The sequence below is a fragment of the Artibeus jamaicensis genome, unplaced genomic scaffold, assembly GCF_021234435.1.
Source record: "Artibeus jamaicensis isolate MK-2021 breed Jamaican fruit bat unplaced genomic scaffold, CSHL_Jam_final contig_3109, whole genome shotgun sequence".
NCBI lineage: Eukaryota > Metazoa > Chordata > Mammalia > Chiroptera > Phyllostomidae > Artibeus > Artibeus jamaicensis.
In genome coordinates this window covers 1972986-1999158 of record NW_026521716.1, presented here as the reverse complement: position 1 = coordinate 1999158, position 26173 = coordinate 1972986, and the positions used below count along the sequence as shown (strand labels likewise).

General features: G+C 61.8%; 1 protein-coding gene across 3 annotated transcripts in view; it reads left to right on the top strand.

The window, feature by feature from the left end:
* The window catches only part of SHANK2 (SH3 and multiple ankyrin repeat domains 2), a 288299-nt gene that overhangs the window by 148261 nt on the left and 113865 nt on the right, over positions 1–26173 (top strand). For all 3 annotated transcript variants that reach the window (XM_053662881.1, XM_053662880.1, XM_053662879.1), the window contains exon 14: positions 6986–7061. In XM_053662881.1, coding sequence (XP_053518856.1) covers positions 6986–7061 — 76 coding nt within the window. The remainder of the gene's footprint in view (positions 1–6985; positions 7062–26173) is intronic.

Here is a 26173-nt window from a genome sequence, read left to right as displayed (position 1 = left end):
CCCCACCGCGACTGCAGCCCTGTGAGCCCGGGGTGAGCGTCTACGCACAGAACTGGGAGGAAACACTGGGCGTTTCTGTGGTCGGAGGCCACTGGGTCGGGGGTGGCTCATTTCGGCAGCCGCAGGAGACTAAGACGCCCCTGCGTGTGAACCCCATCCGGGTCACCGGAGAGCAGGATCCTGGCTTTCTGCTCCCCTGCCGCTGCGCGGCGACCCCCGACACCCAGTCGGGACCCGGTAACTCATCTGTAGCGGACAAATGAGGGACCCGAGCTGGCTGTGACGGCAGTAGTGATCATCTTTGTGCCACTCCGTGACTGTCTCAGGCGGGGGTCTCTGACCTTTATCTCCTGGCCATGGGTCAGCACCCTTGTCCAGTGCCCAGTCAGGTTGTCGGTGGCGAAGTTAGAGCCTGGCTCCGAGCTGTAGTGGAGGAGGTGAGAGCCGGGAGAGGCCCAGGGAGGAGGTCACCGCCGTCGCCCCCAGGGCGGGACTAGAACTGGGTGTCTCGGTTTGTAGGAGGGGCTGCTCCCTTACCTCTGACAGTCCCGGGAGGAACGACAACCGTCTGCTTTGTGGTCATTGCCTCATGGTCGGACCCAAGGAGATGAACTTGACCCCAATGAACCGGAGCCAAGGGTCCAAGGGCATGAGGTTCATCCCTTGGCTCAGCTCCTCCCACAGTCAGGGAGCTCCTCCTGCGCCCCATTCTGTGTTGCCGGAGCTGGATGGAGCCCTGCGGCAGGATTCGAGCTGGAGAAAGAAGGTTCTAGAGAGAGTCTAGCAAGTGCAAAGGCCCTGGGTGCAAATAGGCTCGTCCTGTTGAAGGAAGAAGGAGCAGGCTAATGTGGAGAGAGTGGCTCCATGGAGGAGGGCGGAGCGGCTGGAGTTGGGCGAACAGCAGGCAGGGCCCCCTAGTGTCAGGCCGGTGTCATGGGAGGGCACTGGGATGAGACTCGCTTTCCATGGGACACTGTTGGAAAATGCAATGCAGCAAAGTGACATCTCCTGATTTACACTGTGGGAAGCTCCTTCTGGTTGCTCCGTGGAGGGGACTGCTGAGGGGTGGGCCAGTGTGGAAGCAGGACCCGGGAGCGGGGCTACTGTCACCACCCAGGCACGAGCTGATGCTTGCTCGGACTAGAGTGAAGGTGACCGCTGGTCTCTAGGCGTGTGGGGCACCTGCTGTGGGAAGCTCGGAGCCTGGTCCTGGCCCTAGCTCTGGCCCAGGAGGGGGCCTGTTTGCAAGCAACTTGGTTCTTGCCTTCAAGGAGCTTCTGCAGGTTAAGGAAACGAACAGGAAACTAGCTCCCCCTCCCTTAGTCGGGGCCTGCCTCCTTTATCGTGAGCAGAGCGGCCTCCCGCCCTGAAACCCAGGCAGATGTGTGCTGCCGGGCCATGGGCTGCGCTGGCCACGTTTCCTGGCCTATGTCTCCACTGCGTACGGTGGGCTTTCTCCCCAACAGGGGGCCAAACTCAGCCTTCACCTTGACATTGTCTGGTTTTCCTTTCCGTGCTCCGCAGGACTCTGGGTTGCAGGTGACAGAAACCCAGCTCTGTCGGGCTTGCAAACACCTGGGACGCGACGGCCCAGGGGACAGAGAAGGCCGGGCACGGCCGGCGCCGGTCCACTGAGGCGGGCAAAGCTCTGTGCGCTGGCGCAGCCCTGTCTCGAGCGATGGCTGTAGACATTCGTTTCTGGTGGAGCCCCTGTCCCTCCTGTGTCCCAGGAGCTCACTAGGGGACCCACAGCCATAGAGCAGCCACCATCTCAAATATCTGGTCGCCATGACCAGGGCAAAGACAAAAAATGGAGGGTCTGGGGGCGCAGGTGTCTTCCTTGGGGATTAAATATTCCATCCATCCAGAAATGGCAAATCACCTTCTCTCAAACTCAGCGCCCGAAACTAATGTCAGGGACCCACTGGTCACAGGCCTGTGTGCTGGCTGCGTTGGCAGGCTGGCTCCCTCTGTGGCGGGTGTGAAGGCCACCGGCTGTCCACAGCCCTGTCCCTGGACCGCCTGTCCCCTCAGAGACCCTAGATCTCCATCCTCGGAGAAGGGCAGCTGGCGCTGCGTGGGCTGTGGGTCCCTCTGCCCGAAGCTGCCTGGGGCAGCCTGGGCCACAGCTGTGAGCAGCCTGGTGAAGGGAGCAGGCCCTTCCCCACAGGACGGATGCAGCACAAAGTCACTGAGTGGGCTGCACCTGGTGGCTGTCCCCTGGACACTGGGTGCAGTGTCACAGGGGGGTGAACGCCTGGTTCTGGTGCTGGAGTGCGTTTGGCCATAAAGCACAGAAGCTGCGTCGTCTTAACCCCAAACGGAAACGTGTCTGGTCGTGGGACGGAAGAGTCGGGCCGGCTGTTTGCAGGACTCTGACCACGTCACCCAGCTGGCGGGCACTGGGCCCCTCCCCACCCCCTCCCCCTTCCCTGCTGGCCTCCTGTGCCTCACAGCCAGGCAGCCTGGCCCCCGCCCTCCGCCCCACCCCTGCTGTGGCCTCAGGGGCTGGAGCCCCAGAACAGGACCGGGACCTCCCTGTCCGAGCTGGCCCCGTGCCCACCTTCTGAGAGGAGGTGGACAAGGTGCCCACAACAGCCACTGGGGCCTGGGCCCGGATGGTAGGGGTGGGGAGGGGAGGGGCTGGTGCCCCGAAGGACAGGACGGCACAGCCCCAGGGGACTGGGTGATGTCTTCTCCACAGGGACTGGGAAGAGTGTGTCCAGCTGGTCACTTTAATGCAAATGGAGAACAGAAAGTGACCATGCAGGGTGGACAGTGGAGTCAGACATGAGCCCGGGGTCCTCTGTGGGGACCTCAGAGGGTTTGCTGTGCCCCAGGGCCCAAGTCAGGACCTGCCGGGTGTGTAAGAGACCCAGCCGACTGCCCGGCTGGGGATATACTCAATACGTGTGTCCCCAGCCCCAGAACCAGGGTTACACACCCCATGTCCCTTGTCACCACAGGTCCCTCAAGGCCCCGTGGTCTGTGCCATGGGTGACCTCACAGAACAGAACCCCTGTACTTGGCCTGATGTGGAGATGGGCAGCAGCCCCCATGTCTGCCCTTGACTTTGTCCTGGAACCGTGGGGCTTTAAGGCAAACCTCACTTAACCACCGTCCTGCAGGACTGAGGCATTCTGGGAGATTTGTCGCGATGGCACCAAGGCCTTCTCCGTCCCAGCTGGGCAAGGGCAGGACAGACCCAGAGGTGCGCGGTGGGGCTGTGTCTTCTGCGCTGTCATTGCCAGGGCCGTGGGCCGGGCGGAGCAGCTGCGGCAGGGGCCTTCTGTGGCAGAGACCCCGGCCCCGCCCGGCCCAGTTCTTCAGAGGGAGGGGCAGGGGCTGCCTGCGCAACTCGCCCAAGAGGCCTGGGACCTGGGGAGCTGCGGTGGCAATGGGGGTCCCCGGTGAGAAGCCCGGTGTCCCCTGCTGTCTCTCACCCACGAGTGCTGGCCTGGCCTCCCCTCCGCCCAGTCTGCGGCCTCTTGTTTGCAACCCAAGCCTGCACCCGGGCCTTGCCAAGGGCTCAGCCCAGGCAGCCGGCAGCCCCACCTCCCTGTCAGGGACCGCAGGTCTCTGGGAGCCTGCAGGGACCGAGCCTGGGTGTGGCACCAGATCCTCATGGCACCGGTGGGGACAGGGTGAGGCTGAGCAGGCTGCCTGGCTCTGGGCAGGCTGCCCGGGAAGGTGCCTCTTCCCAGATGCCAGCATGGAAGCTGACCCGGGCGGGTAGCTTTCTAGGTCATGGCTCCACCCCTTCCTAGCCAGGGGAAGGCAGACCACTCACTTGTCCCCTCTGAGCCGCCCCCATAACCCGGGGACAGTCACAGTGCCGAGCTCCTGCAGGGAAAGCATGTGGAACACTGGAGACCCCTGGTGAGCATTCCAGAACATACAGCTGTTGGCTGCTGTTGGTTCAGGCTGTGGAAGCTCACGGTTCAGGGTCAGAGGCCACACTGCCCTGCGCGCCACATGACCTTTGGGGATGATGGTGATGGTGATGGTGATTATGATAGTTTGGGGTGTGATGGTGGCGGCATCTCTCAGGAGATGGCCCTTCTTTGTCCCTTAGGCCATGTCCCAGAGCAGAAGTGTGGCTACATCTGGAAGCCAGAGGACAAGGAAGGCCTGTGCAGTGGGAGTTTTTCACAGAATAATTGGAGATAACACCCTTTCCAAGGGTCCCCTTTCTCTTACACAGAGTGGCAGTAGCAGAGGGGAGTCCCTCGTTTTACCTGCTCACCTAGCAAGATTGCAAACTTGGTGAGCCCAGTGTTGGTCGGCACCCTTCCCTCCCCTCCACTGTGTGAAGTTTTATTGGCCTCATCCCACGGGCTGAGAGCCTCTGGCTCAGTGGCCGAGCCTAGAAGCGTTTCCCTTCCAGACACGTTTTTTGTCTGGTAAACAGGCATTTGTACATATGCACGTTCACTGCCCACTCTCTCTATTCCCGGAACCGGGAACCTCTGACCCCAGCCAGGACCTGTACCAATCAGCTCTCAGCACCAGCAGTTCCCTAGACAACCAGCGCAGAGCTGCCACATGGGGCTTAAGCAACAAAAGCAGTTAAGAGTAATAATGACCCTGAACAGCCAGTCCCCAGGGCCCTTCAATGGCTTCGAGAGGTATTCTGCTTAACCCCGCAAAGAATCTCCAATCCCAGGTACTCTTCCAGGGCCTGGCACATACTTGGCCCTTCACTGATGTCCCCGGGTGAGCCCGGCCCATCCCATGTGCTCCCTCCTCACAGTTGGACCACAGCTGAGGCCCTCAGCCCAGCCCGTGGAGGTCAGCGTCCTCTGGCTCCATCCTCACCCCAGCCCCGGAGGTTCTGAGCCCCTGGGGGCGGAGCTGAGGTGCCGTCCCCTCTGACCGCCCTTCTGCGCCTGCACTTGGAGCTGCCCGGCAGTCTTGATCCGCGATGACGGGGTGTGCACGTGTGCACGACGCAGCTGCCAGGGGGAGGGGGGAGGAGCACGCGGAACATCTGGGCTGGCCCCTTGCAGGTGCCAGGCACTGGGTGGAGCACGCCGCGGGGCTGGCCTGGTGCCTGGCTGAGCAAGGGCCAGGTGCCCTCAGCTCACGCGGACAGTGAGCAGTGCGTCTGGGTGAGCTAATTGCACAGCGGGTTGTTTAGATGAGGTCAGCAAGCGTTCTTGGCGGGTGTCCTGCAGGAGTTAGACAGCAGGGCCGACAGAGAAGCAAGGCCGGTCCCCAGCCTGGAGCACCTAGGGGGCAGCGGGACTCGGTCCCACCTCCCCCAGGGTCCGATAGTGTGGTCGGGTGGTTCTGAGCTGGGGCCGGGGCCTGGCAGGCAGCCACTGGCCGGGATGCTCCTCCTGGCCCTGCCCTTGAGCAGGTGTGACGCAGCCTGGGTGGTCCTCACGGTCACCACCCACAAACTCAGTCGTCCCGTCTCTGTTGTGGAGCGGGGGGAGCCCAGACAGTCACATGTGAGGGCCCCCAGGAAGGACTCGGTAGGTGTCAGTGAGGATGAGGCTGCGACAACCTGCAGAGACGCCAAGGCCTCAGGGTGGACACTCAAGGAGCCAAGCAGGGGCTGGCGGGGCGGCCCCAGGCTGGACACAGCCGGCCCGTAGACCAGCACCTGCACCCTCCACGGAGGCCTGAGGGCCCAGCCGGTGCACTCGGGGAGGCACTTAGACCAGGGCCCGGCACATGCACTGCGAGCACTCAGTGTGGGCGATGACTGTGGTGCCTGCCACGGCACTGCCCCGGGGAGGGACAGGAAGAGGGTGGAGCGGCAGGGGGGAACCGGGTCTCAGAGGCCCCGGCCCTCATGTCTGTGGGGCAGTGTTAGTGTCGGAAGTTTATCTCTCGCTCATTTCAGCGGCTCCACCCTCTGGGGCCTAGAGCCCCCAAGCATTGCACAGGGAGAAGCAGAAACGCAGGGTGGGGTGGGCACAGTGGCTTCCATCAAAGCCAAGTTTGGAAGGGACCCCTGCCCCCTCCCATGAAATGTGCTCACACTCCATTGGTGGGAAACAGTCAGATGGCCATGCTTGGGGTGCAAGGGGTGCTGGGAAATGTAGTCCTAGGTGGAACCTCTGTTCCAACCCTCCAAGGCAACTCCACTCTGCTTAGAAAGGGAACATGTGGTTTTTGCTGAACTAGCTGCTTCTGGGCATAAAAGCATCCAAAGGGTAGTTCCCCATGGAAGGCGGGACCAAGGATTTGAACAACAGAGAGGGTGCAGGAGTCTCAGTGAGACTTCCAGCCATTTTCCTGCGGCCAGTCATTTTGTTTGTACTTTTTCCAGGGTCCGGGAGGGTATTGTCTGGGAGGTGCTGTTCAGGGAGTGAAGTATCCGAACAGTAAATCCTGAGCCGCCGTGTGTGGTCGTGGGGTTTGTTCCCTGCAGCCCTCAGCTATCTGTTAGATCTAATTACATCATTCGTATCATTTCCCGTGAAATGTTCGTCTAAATCTGCTGAATAAGGGAAGCAAGCAGAGAACTTAATTAGCAACGTTAATCATGGTTGTTTGGTGTTTTTTTTTTTTTAGGAGAAAGCAACCGTGATCAGGAGAATAACAATGAACATTTTTCTTCCCAAAGGCCATCATCCGCAGGCTCTCAGATTTGCCGCCGGGCTCAGCAGCATCAGCTGAGAACGCCTCTGGCGGCCCTGTGGGCTGCTGCGCCGTCCAGCTTGAACTCCAATGGTCATCTTCTTTGCAGAACCACTCCTCCCGCGTCCCCCGGAGCTGCCGACCCCAGGGCTCTGCCTCCATTTGGGAACAGGGCTCCTGAGTCCTCAGCCCGGGGGTGCATAGGCGTTCCCCGAATTTTGCAAAGTTGGACCCCAGAATGAGGTCTCACCTCCCTCCCAGATCTGTCCACAGGAGAGTGGGTCTCCCACAGCGTAGGTCCGATAGGCAAGGGGCCCGGCCAGCCTCGTGGGGGCCGGCGTGCAGGGACCGTGGCAGTTCTAAGTGATGTCTCTCTCCCCTCTCTGTGCAGAAACTCGGGCCGACCGCAGCAAGAAGCTCTTCCGGCACTACACAGTGGGCTCGTACGACAGCTTCGATGCCTCCAGGTAAGGCACACCTCCTTCTCTGCCAGGCCCCCTCCGGTTCAAGGTGTGTGCGTGCCGCCGAGGCCCTGGACCATCCTGCATGGCACACTGGGCCCCTTGCTGGTTTCCCCCTGTGTGTCCACCAAATCCCCCTTACTGAGGGCTGGGACAATGGAAGCCACCGTGTTCCCTAGAGAAGCTGCCGGAGGAGTGGAGTCCATGGGCCTGCTTTGGAGTCAGGTCGGAGCACCCCCGTGGGTCAGCCTAAGGACTGTGTTTCCAGGGGGAGAAGGCCTGGCCGTGTTTGCGGGGAGAAGTACGGATGTCACAGAGGGCGGCCCTTGGCCACGGGCACCCAGCACCAGGCAGGCAGCGTGTCCCCCGGGAATATTTAGGCACCGCAGCTCTGGGTTTCCACCTCGTCTGCATTTTCCACGACCATCCCTGCCGCTGAAGGGACGGTTTTGTGTGAAGGAGGGTGACTCATCCCCTTGACCGGTGTGACCCCAGCAGGCGGAGCCTTTGAGCACTGGGAGGGTTTGCGTCCCTGCGCCCCTCACAGGGGAGACTGGCTGGTTCCTGCAGACAACTGGCACCTCCAGTGAGGGCGCTGCCCTGTTCCAGAGCAGTGGCCCCGGGAGCAGCTGGGAAGCAAGCAGTGTTCCCGGCCAGCGTTCCCGTGGCCACTTCAGCTTCTCAGGCTCTTATTGTCCCCAAGCACACAGTTTCTCTGTTCCCTTGCTTCAGTCACAAATACCAGTGTGCCCACCTCGGGGGCCAGGTGGGCGTGGACAAGACCAGCAGACTGCAGGTTCTCAGTGAGCGTCGACCTGTGCAGGGAAGGGAGGGACAGGCAGGCTGTGAGACTGGAGGGACGGGGGGGGCTCTGCCCCCAGCCCTGCTGGACGGCCCTGGGGGGGGGGGTCCGTCTGAGAATCCCACCACTCGTCTTCCCCAGAGCAGGCTGAGGCTGGAGCAGGGTCTGGACGCCCTCCCCTGGGTGCTGCCTCGGGATCGGGTCCGGTTTGGTTTGTTTTACTGAGTCGGAGTTCAGGGAACCTGGAATTCCCGTCTTCAAGTGCCTGGTCAGTGGCATTGACTCCCTCCCGTCACCTCTGCCTGGTCCCTGGTTTCGCCACCCCCAACAGAACCCCGTACCCGTGAGCGGTCCCTTCCCACCCTCCCCCACCCCTGGAGGACCCCCGTCAGCCCTCCGGACTGTCCACATTGACACAGTCCTGCTTAGAGTAACATTCTCAGGACTCACCCGTGCTTGGCCTGTGTGAGGGCTTCACTCCTTTCTGTCTGTAATGCTTTTTTGTGGCAGAACGTATATGGCGTGAAACGTGCCATTTGTTGTAAGTGCCCAGCTCGGTGGCGCTACATAGGCCACCACCGTCTTCCCAAACGGGCACCTGCCCCCAGGACACACTCAGTCCCCGCCCTGCCCCGGCCCCAGGCGCCCACAGACCTACTTTCCGTCCCCACGGCTCCGACTCCGGCAGGGACCTGTGATAGGTGGAGTCACGCAGGGTCTGTCCTTCCGTGTCCACTGGTTCACTGGGCATCATGTCCTCGAGGCCCGTCCACATGTAGCGGGGGTCAGAATGGCCGCCCTGGTCAAGGTGGAGTGACCGTCCGTTGTGTGGGCGGGCGAGTTCTGTTTATCGCCCTCAGCGGGCACGTGGGCTGCTCTGCGTGCCGCCGCTACAGCTGTCCGTGTACAAGTACGTGTCTGAACACCTGCTCACTTTGGGGTGTGTGCCTGGGAGCGGACTCGCGGGTGCGCCTGGTTTGGGTGCTGACCGGTCCTGACCCCGTCTCTCATGAATGAGGTGTGTGAGAACCGTGCCCCGTGGCCAGCAGAGGGCCTGGGGCCCGTCCCGGGGCTCCGTGGACTTGGCAGGTCTTGCCCAGATCGTCCACTTGTTGACCTGGACAGACTGCGGTGTGTGGCCTGGCCACCAGCACAGCCCAGAGAGGGCGTGAGAGGCCAGTGGCTCCCAGGGAGCCAGGGCTGACCCCAGCTCTCGGGAGAGCCTTCCTGAGTCAGGTGACTTGCTTCTGCTGCAGCAGGAGGTGAGCCACTCATCTATCTGTCCACCTGTTTAACCAAAACTCGTCACGGCCGGACTCCCGGGGCGCTGAGGGTGGGGAGGTAAACCAGATGGGCACAGGCTCCGAGCTCCTGTGGATTAAAGTCCAAGTAGTGACGATAACGATGAGGTTGACAAGTAAAGGACCCAGAGGCCGCCCCGCGGTCCGTGCTACACAGCGACTCCGAGGGGCTGAGGTGCTGCCCTCGCGCTGCACCGGGAGCCGGGGCGGGTCTCTGCAGACGTGGCTCGTGTGCGGGAGCAGAGGCACGGAGGTGAGCGGGGGGCCGGTGCGGTGGGGGCGTGGGAGCCAGAGGACAGTTGAAGGGAAGACCTTGTGCTTCGTGCAAGGGGTTCGCGTGTCTTCTGACACTCGACGTGCGGGTGCTGGATGGCTTGGAGCAGAAGAGTGACGTCATCAGACACACCTTACTGGGGGAAAACCGACGGACGGACGAACGGACACCGTTTTGAGGCCATCACTGCATCCTGGCTGGGGTGGGGGGCGATGGCGGTGCGGGCCGGAGGAGAGGTGGGCGTGGACAGGTGGGTGGACTCCGGGGGCCGGGAGAAGATAGGACAGGCAGGACCTGCCAGAGCCCTGGACACCAGGGCCAGGGAGAGCTGGCAAGGAGCGTCCTCAGCGGGGGGCACCCAGAAGCGAGTGGGGGCCACACCAACCCCTGTTGGTAGGAGTTTCTCTGGGGGTCCCTCCTACCATCCAAGACCCCCGGGCAGCCTCTCCTCTGCGTGCAGGACCGAGTTTGTGTACTCACAGGGGGAAGGGTCTGGGGAGGCAGCGAGGCCTCGTCACCCCCCCCTCGGGGCGGGAGGTTGGGGGCGGAGTTCTCTTAGACACTGAACTGAAGGGATGCCGGGATGCCCGGGCGCCAGCTGCATATTCCCTGCGCGTTGCTGCCGGTTTTCGTGGCTTTGTAGCACGTGGTTCATTTTTTGTACATTTTAAACTGGTGAGCAGAGATATTCACACGTGGTTTTGCACTTCAGGGTGTGTGGCCAGCAGGGAACCCATGAGGAAGCCTCCTCCCCTTGAGAGACTCGGGGGGCTGTTGGTCTTTCCAGAGCCGGACCCCGACCGCTCACACCCACCTGCGTGTCCCCCAAAGCCTTTTAAACCCTGGACAGTACAGCATTGTACGGGTTTGACCTAACTTCCCAGCTGGATCGCTGGGTACCCGCGGGCCCTACGGGTGCCTCGGTCCCTGCCCTCCAGTTCCGTTTGGAGGTCGTGCCTCCCACTCCCAGCCTCTCCCCAGCGGCGTCCGTGGGGGAATGAATGAGAAAACGTGGGCGGAGCGCCTGCAGCCCCTTGGGGCACGTGCTCCGCGAATCCGAGGGCGCCGGATTGTGCGCGCGTGTGTGGGCGGCTGGCTTTCCTTGGAAGCCCTGGCTTTCTGTTCCAGGAGCCTGCCGTGGCGTAGGTAGCAAGCACTGAATGGCAAGAAACCTGATCTCCCCCCATTCTCCCCGGTCTGTTTTTCTTATTCCTTCGACTTGGAAACGGGGGCGCCCTCTCTGAGTCTGTTCGCCCGGCGGGTTCAGAAGGACACACGCCCTTTCTTCCTCTCTCAGCATGGACAGCAGGGTCCAGGGGTTAACGACAAAGGCCTTGGGCACGTGCTCTGGGGGTGTCATAATTTCACTCTTCGTTTTACACATACCTGTGTTTTTAATTTTTACGAGTCTGGATTGCTTCTGTGATGTTTTTGAAGCCAAGACAGAGCGAGGTGGGTCTCTGGGCAGAGGCAGGGTAAGGCGTCTGCCGTCCCAGCCTTCCCCACCGGCTCCCCCACTGTGGCCCTGGGAGCCAGGTCTCCATCTGGGGGGCTGCACCCCAAGGGGTGTGCCCCAGTCAGCCTCATGCGGTTCTCCCCGTGGCTGTTCTCCACAGCCTCCATCAGATGGATGGCCCACCCGGTGCCCTCGTGGGAGACCTGGTGTCCCCGCCACCTGCCCTCCTCCCCCCTCACTGGTCCCCGATGGGGAGCTGAGGACTCTTCCCCGCCCTCCTTCGGCTTCCTGGGTCTCGTGTGTATTATCCGCACCCCCAACGTCTGACTGCCCTGGGGACCCACTCCTCATCCATCCCCACATCACCTTCTGATCCAAGGACCACATGCTTGTAGAAAGATAAGTAATTAATTTATACAAACCACATTCAGGGCGAGGAATGGGAAGGAACCCCATCTCTCCACCTGCCCGGCCCCTTCCCCCCCCCAACCCCACTTGGCAGAGGGCCGGCTTCTCCCTCTTCCCGCTCCACCCTCCTGAACTCTGCGCTCACCACCCATTTCCTCGTGGGCAGTGGGGGGCACTGTTGACTTCCTGCTGCTGGAGAGGGGCCTGCCTGCTCCCGGCGCCACTCGGTCCCGTCCGAGCTCTGAATGGTTGTCGCTGATCTGCTAGATAACGCCTCAAACGCCTCGTTTTAGACGGTAGCCCTTGACCCTTCGTTAAGTCTGTTTCCGTATCTGAGGCTTCTAGGTTCTGTCGCCGAGGGGGATTGAGATGTGAAAGACCAGCGGGAAGCGTGGCACTACTGGGACACCATCAGTGTCGACACCAGCGCCGACCCTGGGGCCCGGCGGTGGTCCCCGTGCAAAGACAGGGCTTCTCACGTCACAGGGACGGTTCCTCCCCCTCCGTCAGTGCGAACTCGCACTTTGTGTGGGCTCCGTGTCAGGGCTGCAGTTTTCTCACTGAGTTTTGTTTTTCCTGCGGTTTCCCGTGGCCTTCGTTTTCCGCCCCTTGGGGGAGGTGTAGTCTGAGTTCTCTAGCTAGCAAGGCACTGACTGCAGTACCCCCTGCTCCTCCTCACGTGTCCCCGGGACCCCGTGCACTCTCGCTGGGTCCGTCCTCAGGCTCGCTGCTCCCGTTTGGGGTTCCCGCCAGGGTCCCGCTCTCACCCCGAAGGTCCCTTCCCGGAGTGCCCGAGAAGTGAGCTGTCTCTTTTCCCCTGCTCTGCTGGGACACAGGCCGGAGTGTACGCCCCAGGTGGGGACACTGGTTCCGAGCCCCGCCGGAGGCCAGGGCTCCTCATTCTCTCGTATCTGCTGATTCGACAGTAAGTGAGCTCTGGCTTCGCCACAGCTGGTGCCATCCGTCCATCAGTCCATCCATCCGTCTGTCCATCTGTCCAGCAGCACGCTCCTCATGGGAGGGGCTTGCTTCTGGGGCTGGCACCTTCTGGGTGTCCCCAGACCATGGGGAGGGGGGTGGTTCTTCTGGCTAAGGGCCGGCCCAGAGCCTCTAAAACAGCAGGACTCTCCTCGAGACGCCCCTGGACGCCTGAGATGCTGCTCTGCGTGGGGGTGGGGCACCTTCCCAGTTGGGGGAGGGGCCTTTACCGGAGCTGCTGGGTATGGCCTGGGAGGCACCCAGAGAAGGAGGCGCAGAGCGGTTGAAGCTCTCAGAGGCCCAGGACACTGGCCCTGGAGACAGCCCCTGGGGCGGGGGGCAGCCAGGCAGGACGCCCCAGACCCTTTCTTCTGGGCCCACTGGCCCTGGCGTGGGGGCTGGGAGCTCCGTCCCTCACAGCACGGAGGCTCCTGGCTCACTGCCCCTCAGGCCACATTTATACATTCCCAGGTGGCGAGTGGGTGTGCGGGTGCGGACGCCGAGAACGCGGGGAGGAGGGTGGGGAGGCTGGGATCCGGGCATCCCTCCAGGCTGGGCCCGAACTCAGGTGCGGGCCAGAGCCAGGGCCCCCTCGCCCAGGACGCCGAGCCCCTCGGGCTACAGAGAAAGGTGTCGCAGGTCCGCCCCCATGTGCTCTGTGGTCACAGCCGCCAGAGCAGCCTCTGGCTCTGCACTCCCCGCACACTGACTGGCCTCTGTCCCCTCTGCCTCATCTCCGCCCTGGCTGGTGGCCTTGGCCGGGGTCCACAGTGTGGCCGACCTTTCCTTCCACGGTCAATGTCAAGCAGCCAGCAGGCAGTCACTGAATGCAGAGCCGGGAGAGGCCCTCAGCCGGGCCAATGACCACCTCCGCCCGCCTTCCTCCGTGGACTCGGGGCTCAACACAGGCCAACCCTTAAATACGTGACTTGGTGTATTAACTGAAGCACAGGGGACGGTGTCCAGGCTGACGAGGCCCAGGCCTGCAGTCCCCGAGCCGGAGTCCCAGTCCTGGCCCTGCCGCCTGCCTGCCTGGGCCTCAGTTTCCTCATCCACACAACACCACGTCACTCCCACGTCCCCTCCTGGTTATGGATTCTGTGCGTTCTGCCTGAAGCCGCTGTGACCACTGGCCAGTGGTCCCCTGGGTGGGGACGTGCTTTGGGAATGACAGGCCCTAAAATTCAGGGTTTGGCCCAGGCCGCTGGTGGGGGCACCAGGCCAAGGGGAGGATGACAAGGCCCGTTCTGAAAGTGTCCCCGAGGCTGTGTCTGGCATCCCATGGGCGCTCTAAGATGCTTGTGCTGCTGCCGTGCCCCCGGACAGAGGCCTGGCCCTCCCCCTCAGAAGCAGGAGGGTCTCTGGTGTCTGACTTGACTCCCAAGGGAGGAGCGAGGGGACCCTCTGACCCGGTGTCACCTGGGCCAGGGAGCAGCTGGGAGGGTGCTCTGCCTTTGCCGTCCCCCCCACGGCACCTCCTGGGTCTGTGTGACCCGGTGGGTGGAGCTGACATGAATCTTCTCCCCCATCCAGCAGAGGGCCTGGCGAGTACTGCGTCCTCAGAGAATGGGGCGGGGCGATGGGAAATGGTCCGGTGAGGATGGGCGGGTGGGTGGATGGCAGTGGATAGACAGACAGGTGGATAGATGGATGGATGGGTGGGTATGTTGATGGATAGATAAGAGGATGGATGGGTGGATGGATGATGGGTGGATGGATAGATGGATGGTGGATGGTAGGACGGATGGGTGGATGGATGACGGATAGATGATGGATGGATGGATGGATGGATGGATGATGGATGGATAGGTGGGTGGGGGATGGATGATGGAGGGGTGGACAGATGATGGGTGGATGACAGGTGGATGGGCTACGGCTGCCACTCCCTCTGGGACAGGAAGAAGTGCCAGGTACCTGTCTTGGCCCCAGAAGGACCCAGGGAGGACCCCCTCCTTCCCACACCCATTTAGGGTGCGGGCCCAGGGTTACAGCCAGCCTCCTCCTCCTGGTGGGCAGCTCGGTGTCTTTGGTTGTGGCGACGAGAATGTCACCAGCACGGCACACACCCGGCAGTGCCCCCGGGGGTGTCTTCCCCTCAGACCAGCTCCCGGTCGCTGAGTCAGATGCAGTCTTACCGCTCTCCTGCCGCAGGTAAGGAGGTAGCTCGCTGTCCCCAAGCCTATTGAGGTCTGTCCCCCTTGCAGCGGGCGGAGGCCTGTTATACCCTGGACGTGCTCCTCACACGTTGCTGCCGAAGCCCCCCCAGGTCCTGTCTTTATAAACCCCGGTGGTGCTCAGCCCTTAGCACCCTCATCCCACAGCCACGGGTTCCAGGCAGCGAGGAGGGTTTCTATCCAAAAGCCTGGGCTGACGGACCAAGAGAGGACGGCTCTTCTCCGTGGGGTAGCGTCCCCCTGCCTCCTGCCCCCACCCTGGGTCACCCTGTTGGGGACAGGGCTTGGACCGCTGCTGAAACTGGAAGGAATGAACAGGCAGGAAACTGAATGACCGGAAACCTAACATGCCCTGACCCACCCTTCCCTGCTCCCCGACGGGGCCGAGGAGCATGTCCCCCACGGAGGCAGGACGGGGGCCGAGTGGGAGCCTGAGACATGGCAGGGCCACCGAGGCAGTGCCGCCTGCAGATCCAATTTCACGGCAGGGCGGGGCCGAACATGGAGGGACAGGTGGAGATAATTCCCCGGGGGCCAAGTTTCATCTTTAATCAGTTTCCTGGCTGGGAATCCCTTGGACTCTTTTTTTTCCTTTAAGATGTATTTATTTATTTTTAGAGAGCAGGGAAAGGAGAGAGAAAGAAAGGGAGAGAAACTTTAATGTGTGGTTTCCTCTTGAGCGCCTCCTACTGGGGACCTGGTCCTCATCCCAGGCATGTGCCTGACTGGGAATCGAACTGGTGGTCCTTTGCTTCGCAGTCCGGTGCTCAATCCATCGAGCTGCCCCAGCCAGGGCTCCCTTGGAGTCTTTAACCTTGCAAGGGGAGGTGACTGCTGGCCCCGGATGAAATTTGTCAGCACCACGCATTGGGAGTGGGTTGGGCCTTACAAGGAGCTCCCTCCTGAGTCCCCCTCTGCTGAGGTCTGTGGAGGACTGGTCCTCTGGCACTGCCCACGCTCAGCCCCGGGGAGAGGGAGGGACCCCCAGGTGAGGAGGCAGAGCACCGGGTTGGGGTGGGGGCAGGGCCGCTTCAAGGGCCTGCACCCTCCCAGGGGCCCATGGGTGCAGGTGGCTCCTGGGGAGAGAAACCAAAATGCCCTGGGCAGCTAATGTCCGCTCTCGCTCCAGTCGGGATACCTGGGAGCAAGGTCACCTGCACGTGGCGGCTGTGACATTTCTGTGGGAGACTGAGTTCCCCGACGTGCCATCGCTGATGTGGTTCTGTCCCTCCCAGCCGGGGGCAGTGTCGCGTGGAGGGGAGAATGGGTGTTTCCGCTGCAGTGCCTGTCTGCTCACACCCGGGCCCCCGGGCCCACGGGCTCCTCCGCCTCCCTCCGCGTCTCCCGGGCCCGGGCTGTCTCGCCACCTCCCCAGGGGAGGGAAGGGACAGCTAGGATGGGGTGGGGGCCCAGGAATGCCCCCCAGAGATGCCCACGCCCTGATAATCCCCAGGACCTGTGAATAGGTCCCACGGCCACCAGGATTAAGGGCATCAGCTGGCCGTGACATTGGAAGATGACCCCGGACTACCACGTGGGCCCGATGTGATCACAGGTGTCCACATGACAGGGACCAGGGGGTCGGAACAGAGGGCGGGAGGCGTGACAGCCAAGCTGAGGCGCAAGGGGCCACGGGCGAAGGAGGTGGTACCTCTGGAAACTGGGAAAGGCCGGACGCCTCGGCCCTTGGAGTGTCCCCCAGCAGCCAGCTGTGGGACACCTTGACTCCAGCCCGGGGAGGCTCCACCACGGCACGTTGGCCGTCACGGCAGAGACAGGAACCTGAGGCGCTGACCCTTGGTGCCGGGACCCAGACCTGTGAGAATAGGCAGTGTGGGCAGTTTGGTGAGGGTCCGCCCACCGTCTGTCGTGCCCAGAGACAGAGAGAGGCCACTGGACAGATGGGGAAGCTGAGGCCGCACGAAGCCCAGGCTCTTCTTCCTCCTCCTGGCCGTGCCAGCTGTACCCCCCGCCCGCCTCCACACCCACACCGCAGCCCCTGACCAGCCCTGCTCGTTTCCGGAGGCCGTGGGATCGGAGCTGCGGGCTGGGTGCCCGCTGGGAAAACCCACCACGGGCCCCAGCCGTGGGGAGGGGTGGCATTTTCCACTGAGGAGGCCCACAGCCCAGAACCCACCCTGCGCCCAAGAACCGAGGCTCTGGCCAGGGGTGCAGCGCCCAGGGCAGGGCTGGACTCAGGTGACACCTGGAGCAAGGGCGTCCTTGACCAGCACTGTGACAGGGCCCCTCACCAGGCCTCTCACTCTGGCCCGTGTCAGGAGCTGGCCACGCCACACCGGGGCCCAGCTCATCCCAGGGCCTCTGAAGACCCATGGGAATGGTCCGTGGTCGGCAATGTCCTACAGGCCCGTCCCGCTGCAAGGGGGCGACTCTCTGTGTGTCGGACCCTGAGGCCTCCCCACAGAGGCCTCAGTGGTTCACGCAGACAACGACCTGTCCGAGTCGCTGACCTGACCAAGTCTCCGAGTCTGCCTGCACCGCCACCTCCTATCTGTGGAGTCAGGGAAGAACCAGTGCCTCCGCCCAGGGTGTGGGGTGAGAGACAGGAGGGGCGTGGGGGCCTCCCTCCACACCTGGTGTGTTGTGAACGTGGGCACTTGTTGCCAGTGGGGCCGTTTGTCTTATCAGCATTCACATTCAGGAATCCGTGCCCTCCATTGGTGCCTGTCATCCTGCTCTTCTCGGCGACGGTGATGGTGACAGTGATGGTGACGTGGGAGGGAAGAGGGAAGGAGAGCGATAAAGGAGGAAAGACAGAGGGGGCAGTTCTGGGGGCTCTGTTTCAGCTGCGATCCGTGTTGATAAATGCAGACACCCTAAGACTGTCTGATTAATGAGAGGGTGTGTCGGAGTTCAGGGGCCGGGGGGGTGAGGACTGGAGACTGAAGCGAAGCTGATTATCTTTCTGAAGATAAGGTTTCTCTCCGAAGGCAGGAAGGAAAATGCATACAGTTGTAGACAAGTGGCAGGCGCCTGGAGCCACGCAGGCCGCAGCTATAAAACCGTCTGTTTGGGGGAGACCAGGAACAGGCAAAGTGTCACTGGAGCCCTGGGGGTGCAGGGACAGGCAAGGCGGAGGGCCTGGGCCGGCCGGCCCTGTCGCGGGGCTCCGGCATTAGTAAAGAAGAATGAAAATAAGCAGAGAATTGGGGAAACCCTGAAGGACATGGGAAGTGGAGACCGTGTACAGCCTGGCGACTGGGCTAACTTCCGTGGGAATGACATGAGAGCTCAAGGGGAGGCGTGGAAACGAAAACCGGGTGGGACCCCCTGCACAGAGAAGGGACACACGGCAGAGGACAGGTGTCTCCATCGAAAGACATCAAGTTCCTCAGGGAGAAACAAGCAACAGCCGGCTTAGGGGGCCGGCCAGGGCGCCTCCCCTCCAGGAGCTGCGAGCCAGGGGGTACGCATCTCCCCAGCTCAGAAGGAACCTGGCCCCTGGGGCCCTGCCTGTGCAAGCCCTGAAGGTTGGAGGGCGTTCGGGGCTAGAAGCAAGGCGAACTTCCCCTGTCTTGTGTGGCCGTTGAGTCGGAACCCCAGCCCCAGTGTCCTGGGCCACCCGGAGGAGAGGGAAGGCTCGGCGCCGTGCTGATTGCCAGAGGAGAAGGCTCGCTGCTCGCTGGAATGGAAGCCCTCCTCCTGCTGAGCTTGCTCATGGAGGCGGCAGGATGCCTCGGAAGACCAGAGGTGCCAGGTCCAGACCCAGGCCCCCAGCTGCCCCTCTGTACAACCAAGGGGCTGGTCCGCCCCACTGTCAACAAAAGTTGCCAGCAAAGACAAATACCACGCCAGTACCCACCGGGCAAACCGGGGAGTGCAGCCTCTGGAAGACACTAAGAGGACACTCCCCAGAGTCAGAGGGGCAGGCTGCCTTTTGTAAAGAAAGCCCTTGCTCCAGTTCCTGATTGGTCCACTTTTATGCAGATGAGGAATCCAAATCACAGAGTTCTGATTGGTCTAAATAGCACAGTCAAGATTGGTCAGAATGATGCATTCTGGTTGGTTGTCATGGAGCAACTCTGATTGGTCAGTGTGCATGCAAATGAGGATATAGCTGCAGAGCCCTGGGACAGGCCTCAGCCCATTGGTCAAAAGAGGATACCAGGAACTTCCCTATAAGGGTTGACTCAGAGGGCAGGAACGCAGTGCTGGAGGCTGGCAGCTTGGTCTGTGGCTTCCCCCTGAAGTGCAGAGTGTGACAGGTCTCTGCCAGCATCTGCCATTAGACTCTGACTATGAACTTGGCCTTGGCTAACCATGAGGAGCCCTTCTTGGCAGATATTTTCCTTCTTGAGGTTCACACCATCTATGTCTAAAAACTATCATTCTTTCCTTCAGTTGGCTTTTTGGACACTTCCTGGCTGTGGTGTGTCCTTTGTCCCCAACCACATAATGTGCTAGCTATGGCCACTGTACGCTGGATTAGCCGGGTGGTCAGGGAGTCCGTGTTGTGGTGAGCAGGAAATTAGGCTGAGACCAAGGCTTTTATTTAGCTCTCAACTTTCTGAACTGAGTCGACTTGAGACCAGAGGCCGTAATCAAACCTTCCTTGGAAAAGTGAAGCCTGGGCCAGCCCACAGGGCTGTGTCACCAGGTCCTCCGAGCGGAGGAGAAGTCGGCGGAAGAATAAGGGTCTGAATGGTTCTTTCCCGGCCCAGATGTAGCTCGGCGGCTGCTTAGTTCATCAGAAAGCCCAGCATCCTCAGCTCTGGTCGTATTCCAGTGCCTTCTGATTAGTAACCAGCCCACCATCCCCGCTACGGCGAGCCCAGAGGGGCGAGCACCTCCAGGATTTGTTCCGGGAGGTCAGTGACCTCTCTGCAGGCCTCTCGGTCATGAGATGGCGGCGACTGCTCCAACATCACATCTGCAGTGCAGACCTTCTGCCAGAATACTGGGGAAGAAAGAGCACTAGGAAGCAGCCCTCAAAGTCTCCCTCTCCTCCCATAACATCTCCCCCAGGGAACCCAGGAGACTTGCCCTCATGTCTCGTTTGGCAAAACCATGTCCTAGGACCACCCACGCACTGCCCCGCAGGCCGGGAAAGGGAAAACCCGTTTCCCGTCTCTGCAGTGGGAAACCAGCGGGGGTGGGGAGGACTGGGAGTTGGGTACTCGAGAGGGACGAGGAAGGCTCAGTGTCATGAATCCAAGCACGCAGTCACGTGAGAGACAGAATCAAGGGCCTCCCGGAAGTGGTGGCTGTTGAAATGGGCTTTGAAGGATGCACAGGAGTTCAGCATACAGGGGTAGCAAGCCTAGAGCACACGTTCAAGGTGAAGGCAAAAGTATGGGCTCAAGAACAGCACGCATCTGCCATGCCCAGGAAGAGGACTTCTTGTTGGGCCCGTGAATGAGACTGAGAGCAAATTCGGGTGCACGCCTGGCTAAACAGGCTCTTTCCAGGGTGCACATGCGCACAGATGCTCCTGTGCCCGCTCTCAGGTGTCGCCTCTCTTTGCTTGTGGCTCTGTTCGTCCTACCGCAGTCCTCCTTCCTGGCATTAACCAGCCCACAGCATGCGGTCCTTCCTCTCTGGTGCTGGTTGTGTGACGCCGAGCAGGATCTTCTCGGGCATCTGGGGTGCTCTCTGAGGGGGACAGGAAGTCAGCGATCCATTCCCCAGAATGGGCCACTACAGCCTACACACTCTTCCACTGCTCCTTTCTCTCTCTGGGTTGTTGTCCAGGGTGGGGAGTCCAGGAGCACTTAGGGACCCCTCCCCACCTGGCCAGCCACCAGCAGGTCCTGGGACGCAGCTTCCAGCCCCAGGCAGCCTGGCTGTGTCTCCCGCTGTGTGCTCTTGTGCAAATCGCTCAACCCCCTCTGTGCCTCGGTTCCTGGCCCCTGAAGTGGGGGGGAGGACAGTGCCTGCCTCCTGCAGTCACCCCGAGGGGTCCGTCAGGATAGCCGTGAAGCGCTAGACCTGCGCCTGCACCCCACAAGCGCTCCAAGACTGGGCGGCACAGAGTACCTCTCACTCCCATCCCTAACTAAGCCCGAATTCAGCTCCACCCCCGCCGGGGGCCCACCCAGCCTGGAAACCCAGGCACTGGAACTGGGATGGGGGGCACATTTCTTCGTCTTTCTGAAAGGGCTCTCCACAGGACCCTTCGGAATCTTTCTAGGGCACTCACAGACGACCCCATTTCTCAAACGTGCTTTCCTCGGGGCTTTTCTGCAGCTCCCATGTGGCATTAACAAGTAACGTCTGACTTGTGTGGGAGGATTAAGACTTTTCTTAGCTTTTATTGTACGTACCTACAATGTGGTTTATTTTGAGGCACTCACGTAGATGTATTATTTGTATCTGTTCAAGCGTCCTTGGGCCATTTAAAACATATTTTTAGAAACTGTGGCCACCTGCCCCGCCCAGACCACGGCCTGCTTTTATCAGTAAAGTTTTATTGGAATGCAGCCACGCCCACTCATTTCCACGGGGTCCAGGCTGCCTCTGGGCCACGACCAGCAGGGGGAGTGGTTGCGGCCGGGACCGTGGGCACAGAGCCGGACATATTCACACTCCGGGCCTTCACAGAGAGAGCCGGACAGCCCCGAGGTTACGGATCCCCACCCGAGGGAGAGGAGTGGCCCCGTGAAGATGTGCCTCGCTCACACTCCGAGTGACTTTTAGAATTGCCCCTCCTGTGCAGGTGGCCTCCTACTTTAGCCTCAGCACTTGGATCGGAAGAAAGATGTTCCGTGGGGGGAAGCCGAGGGTCTTGGGGTGGACAGGAGTGGAGGCAGGGCCGGCTGGGCCAGCGAGCCGGGGGGTGGGTGGGGCGGGCTCCGGGCGAGCTCTCTGATGCCCACCCAGCCGGGGCCCAGCTTCCTCTCCAAAGCTTGGCTACGTGTGGTAGCCATGCCCTGCCTGATCCCCAAGAACCAGCCTGTCCCATTTGAGAGCTGTAGGTGACGTCCACCTCCTCAGGGGGCCTTGGGCACTGGCCTCTCAAGACGAGCCCCGTGACCTGTCCCCAGGCCTGCTCAGCATGGTCTGTGGGACAGTTCCGAGGCCCCTCACTTTTATCTCCTAAAGAAAAGCAGTCACAAACTGCCCTTCCTGTCTTTCTGCAGTCCTCTTGTCTCCCCGACCTTTTGTTTTTTCTGTTTTAAAGAACATTCAGTGCAGGGTCAAAGGGCAAGGGTTATAAGGTGGCGAGCCGTGTGACCGGGACAAAGCCTTCCCAGCTGCAGGACTGTTCGTGAATGTGACCCACCGGCCGTGGAGGGAGGCCATGTGGAAGGGTGGCTTACATGTGGCTGGGGGCATGGTGCTCCTGTTGCAGGAGGCGGGGAGGGAGGGTCATTGGCTGTGTTTGCCCCAGACCGTATCCTGGGAACCCCTCCGTCCCAGGCAGCCCGGGACCGTGGGTCACACTATCTTCGTCGCAGACCATACACGGAGTCCTGCCTGGGTTTCGTGGTCTAGGTGAGTGCGTGCCGACTGAGCGCCTGCTGGAACGCCCGGGTTTCCCTTTCCCAGTCAGGGAGCCCCGGCTCAACGCCGGTGAGGGGCCTCTCCTGGTCCCACCGCCAGCTTTTGCCAGAGTCAGGACTCAAAAAGTGTGCCTTCTCCTTCCGACAGGCGGTGGGCAGACCTGGCCCGGCCCGGGGGAGCACTCACGTGTTCCCGGGAGAGTCAGCGGGACAGGAACAAGCAAGTCCCAAGTGCAAACCCAGTGACTGACGAGGAAAATAAAGTGGAGATGGGGGCTGAGAGCCAGGGGCCTAGAAGGGGTGTCTGGACAGGAGGGAAGGCCCCCCTCCCCCCAGTGGCAGTGACCTTGGGGACCTGCACAATGGTGGTGTGGCTCCTGACACCCCAGAGCGGCATTCCGGGTGGAGCAGAGGCAGAGCAAAGGCACCAAGGTGGAGAGAGACCGGCCTGCGGGAGGAGGAGGCGGCCCAGGCGGGGCCGGGCCGGGCAGGTTGCTCCAGGGCCTCCTTCTCCAGGGCGGGGGCCTGGATTTCTATCCGATGCCGACGGGAAGCCACTGGTGTGTTTTAAGGGGGGACGATACATAGGATGTACCTTATATTTAAAGGAATACAATGTTTATTGTAAAAGTCTGATGCGTTGCAGGTGAGGAGGTGGACGCCCAGGTCACAGAGCTGCTTGGGGGAGGCGGGGCCGCCTCCAGCCTCCAGGGCAGCCCTCTCCCTGTGAGACCGCATTTCCGTGGGTCCCCGAGAGGCGCCCGGACCTCGCGTCATTGTCCCAAACACTCTTGAGCTGCGTCCCTGTCTTCTCCACCTGCTGTTCTTGGCAGGTGACATGCCTAGTTGTGTTCAGGAAACACTTTTGGGTGATTTATTACAAAATAATGAGACAATTTAATTTCCATCAAGTCTTTGCACATTACGGCTTCCATTAAGAAACCCTCGTACCATCAGCCGTGTTAGCGATGGGGAAGAAACCGGGCGAGAGAAGCACCGGGCACGCGTCATCGTAACTGCAGGTGTGAGGAACGGCTCCCGGGAGACCTGGGGCGTGTGGCTCCTTGGGGACCGGGCCCGGCGTCCTCACCGACGTGACGTGAAATGACGCCCCTTCCCTGCTCTCAGGGCGAGGTGGGCTCCCGGGAGCTGGATGCGGCGCCACTTGTGAATTAATCATGGGCGTTCATCAGCTCCCCACCCGCCCCATGACGCGTGACTGCCCCGACATGGGCTCTCAGGGCCCTCGGCGAGGGCTCTGCTTCCCCCGGGAACTGGGGCAGAGGGCAGACGGCCAGAGGGCAGCGCCAAGCGCTCGGCCGACTGGGAAGCAGGCAGCAGGGAGCTGCGGAGTGTGCGGCCAAGGGCTGGGAGGTGCCCTCCCCGAAGCAGCAGATGACAGATGACTTGGGGAACCCCTCCCGCTCGCTCCCAGCTGCCAGGCCTTCCCGAGGACAGGGCTGGCCCGGTCCCCACCCCCCGTGGAGCTGCCCTCTGTTCCACTGAGCGGCCAGCGCGGCCATGGTGACCGAGGCCGCCTGCCCGGCGGGGCCACCTGTGGAGGCCCCAGGCACCCGCTCAGAGGAGCTGACGGGCTCTCTGTCGGCTGCACCGTGCTGATTGGCAGGGCCGGCAGGTTTCTAGGACAGCCACCTCCACCCGCACCCCGGAGCTCCCTCTTTCTAACAGTGTCCCCGTTCCTGCCTCGACCGGCTGTCACTGGGATGCTGTTACACGGCGAGTGACTGAGATAGGGCTCCTCCTGGGCGTCACCTTCCATGGGCTGGGGAAGGCAGGGGCCCGCAACTGCTCTGAGAAGGGGCTTTCCAGGGCGATGCACGCCCCGGTCTCCCTGATGGGTGTCCTCCTGGGTCTCCCCAGGCACAGCACCCCACATAAGCCCCACATGCAAGCAGCCGTGTTCAGCAGGCCCAGAGCCTGCGCTCAAAGCACCTTTCTTTTTGCCATAAACGATTCTAAGGCGATTATGGGAATTCTGCCTTTGAACCTGGTGACCTGTAACTCATGGCACTGGCTCCTCCATAGGGTTAGGCTGACCCTAACGCCTGACTCCTAACCCTGACCCTAACCCCTGACCCTAGCCCTAACCCTAACCCCGGACCCTAACCCTAACCCCTGACTTGTGACCCTAACCCCTGACCCTAGCCCTAACTCCTAACCTTAACACCTAACCCTAACCCTAACCCCTGACCCTAACCCTAACCCCTGGCCCTAACCCTAACCCCTGGCCCTGACCCCGACCCCAGCCCCAGACCTGGGAATTCTTTCAGAGGGAGAAAACCTGGCTAGCTGACCCCGCGCTAGAGTTCAGATGAGTGAGCACTGACCCATCTCCCCGTCATTTGTGGTTCACTGTTCGGGTTGGAGCCTGTGGATTCTGTCTTCTGACTGCAGACATGGGGGTCCGGGTTCCCTGACGCTGCAGGGGCCAACCCCCTGAGACAAGCCTGAGGGGGTCGGCACATCTGAGCCCAGGCACCGCATCCCGCTGCCCAGCAGGTGTCTTCCCCGAGCTGCACCCCACCTGACACCGACTCCCGCCCTGGGAACAGGCCCTCCCGACCCCCAGCTTGGGAGAGCGGGCGCCCTGGCGACGGTGGACTTCTGCGTGCGGTGGTTTAGACAGAAACGGGGCTGTTGGGCCGAGTTCTCGCCGGTGGGCAAGTCAGCCTTGGGTCAGGCCTGGCGGAGAAGGGCCGGGGGCGACAGGCGAGGGACGGTTGCTTGTGTCCCCCTCGGCCTTCGTGAGCGATACGGGGAACGCACAGGGGTCCCGGGCCTGGCGGAGGCTGCGTTCCAGCCTCTTGCCGCCTGGCCCCTTGCCCTGGGGGTGCTGGCACCCAGGACCCCGGGGTGACCGGCCCCTCCTGCCTCTCCGTGATGCCTCAGAACCTTTATCCACGTGGGTTCGCCGCTGTCTGCAATGTTCTCCTCTGCCTCTTCCCCGCCCAGCCTCCCCGCCTGCTTCTTGCCACGTGTACACGTCAGTCTCCCTCCTACAGGAAGTCCTCCGGGCCCTTCTAGTTCTCACAGCATTGTATTATTGTTATTTTAAATTGATTTGTATTCAGAGAAAGAGGAAGGGAGGGAGAAAGGGAGAGGAACATCAGTGTGTGGTTGCCTCTCCCGCGCCCCCTACTGGGGACCTGGCCCACAACCCAGGCGTGTGCCTTCAGACTTTGGAGGGCTCCGCTCCCTCCAGAGGCCCTGGGGGAGGTCTTTCCTCGCGCCCTCTATGCCTGGCACCTGCGGCAGTCTCGGTGCGCCGTGGCTCGCGGCTGCGGTGGCTCCGCCTCTCAGGCCACCTTCTGTTTCTCTTCCAAGGGCCAGTCACTGGTCTTAGGGCTCTCGGGGAATCCAGGCGGATCTCACCTCGATCCTCAACTGATCACATCTGCAAAGCCCCTATTTCTAAACAAGATCCACTCACAGGTACGGGGGTGTCAGGACTCGGCCGACCTCTCCGCGGCCAACCCTCAGCCCGCTACCACTGACGTCTCCATAACGGACGGATGGGGCCTGGCCCCTCCTCTCTGTGTGCCTGGCGGCCAGTCCGTCGCCTGACACTCTGTGGGGTTCAGTAAAGAATGGCCGCCCTAACTCACACCCTCACCTGGCAGCGGAGCCGTCGGCCTTTTCCGAACCCGAGTGCTCAGGCACTTCGGCCACCGGGCCGGGCCTCCTGCGGCTCCGTGTCCATGCCTCCTCCAGGGCCGCCCAGACAGCCTGTTCGGTGACTGACGAACCCTGAACTCCAGCTGCTATCGTTGGTACCTGCGCCTCTTGGACCCGAGTGGCACGTGGCCCTCCCTGCAGGGCCGTCGTGCAAACCCACAGCTAAAAGCCACTTGCAGCTGGTCCCTCCTGTGGTCTCCTGAGGAGGACAGACCTCAGGGACGTCGGAAGCCGGCCAGTGGGGCGGGGACACTCCTGTGTGGCTCCAGGGTGTCAGGACAGGCTGCTTGGACACACGGCAGGGTGGTTGGGTGGGCAAGACACGGGAACCTTGAATGGGCTCTGCCATGCGGTCCCCGGGGAGTTTCGGCGTGGACTTACGACTCCCGGTGCCGTGGGCTCCGCGTGGAGCCAGCCTGTACTCCTCAGCGGCCCGAGGCCCTCCCGCTGGTACGTGTGCGCATGTGGGCGCCTCGCTCTCTCCCAGGCGGCCGGTGCCCTGTGCTCGGTCTTTGCATGAACAAGGAGAAGGTGCCCGCCCCCCTCAGGGCCCAGGACTTCCACCG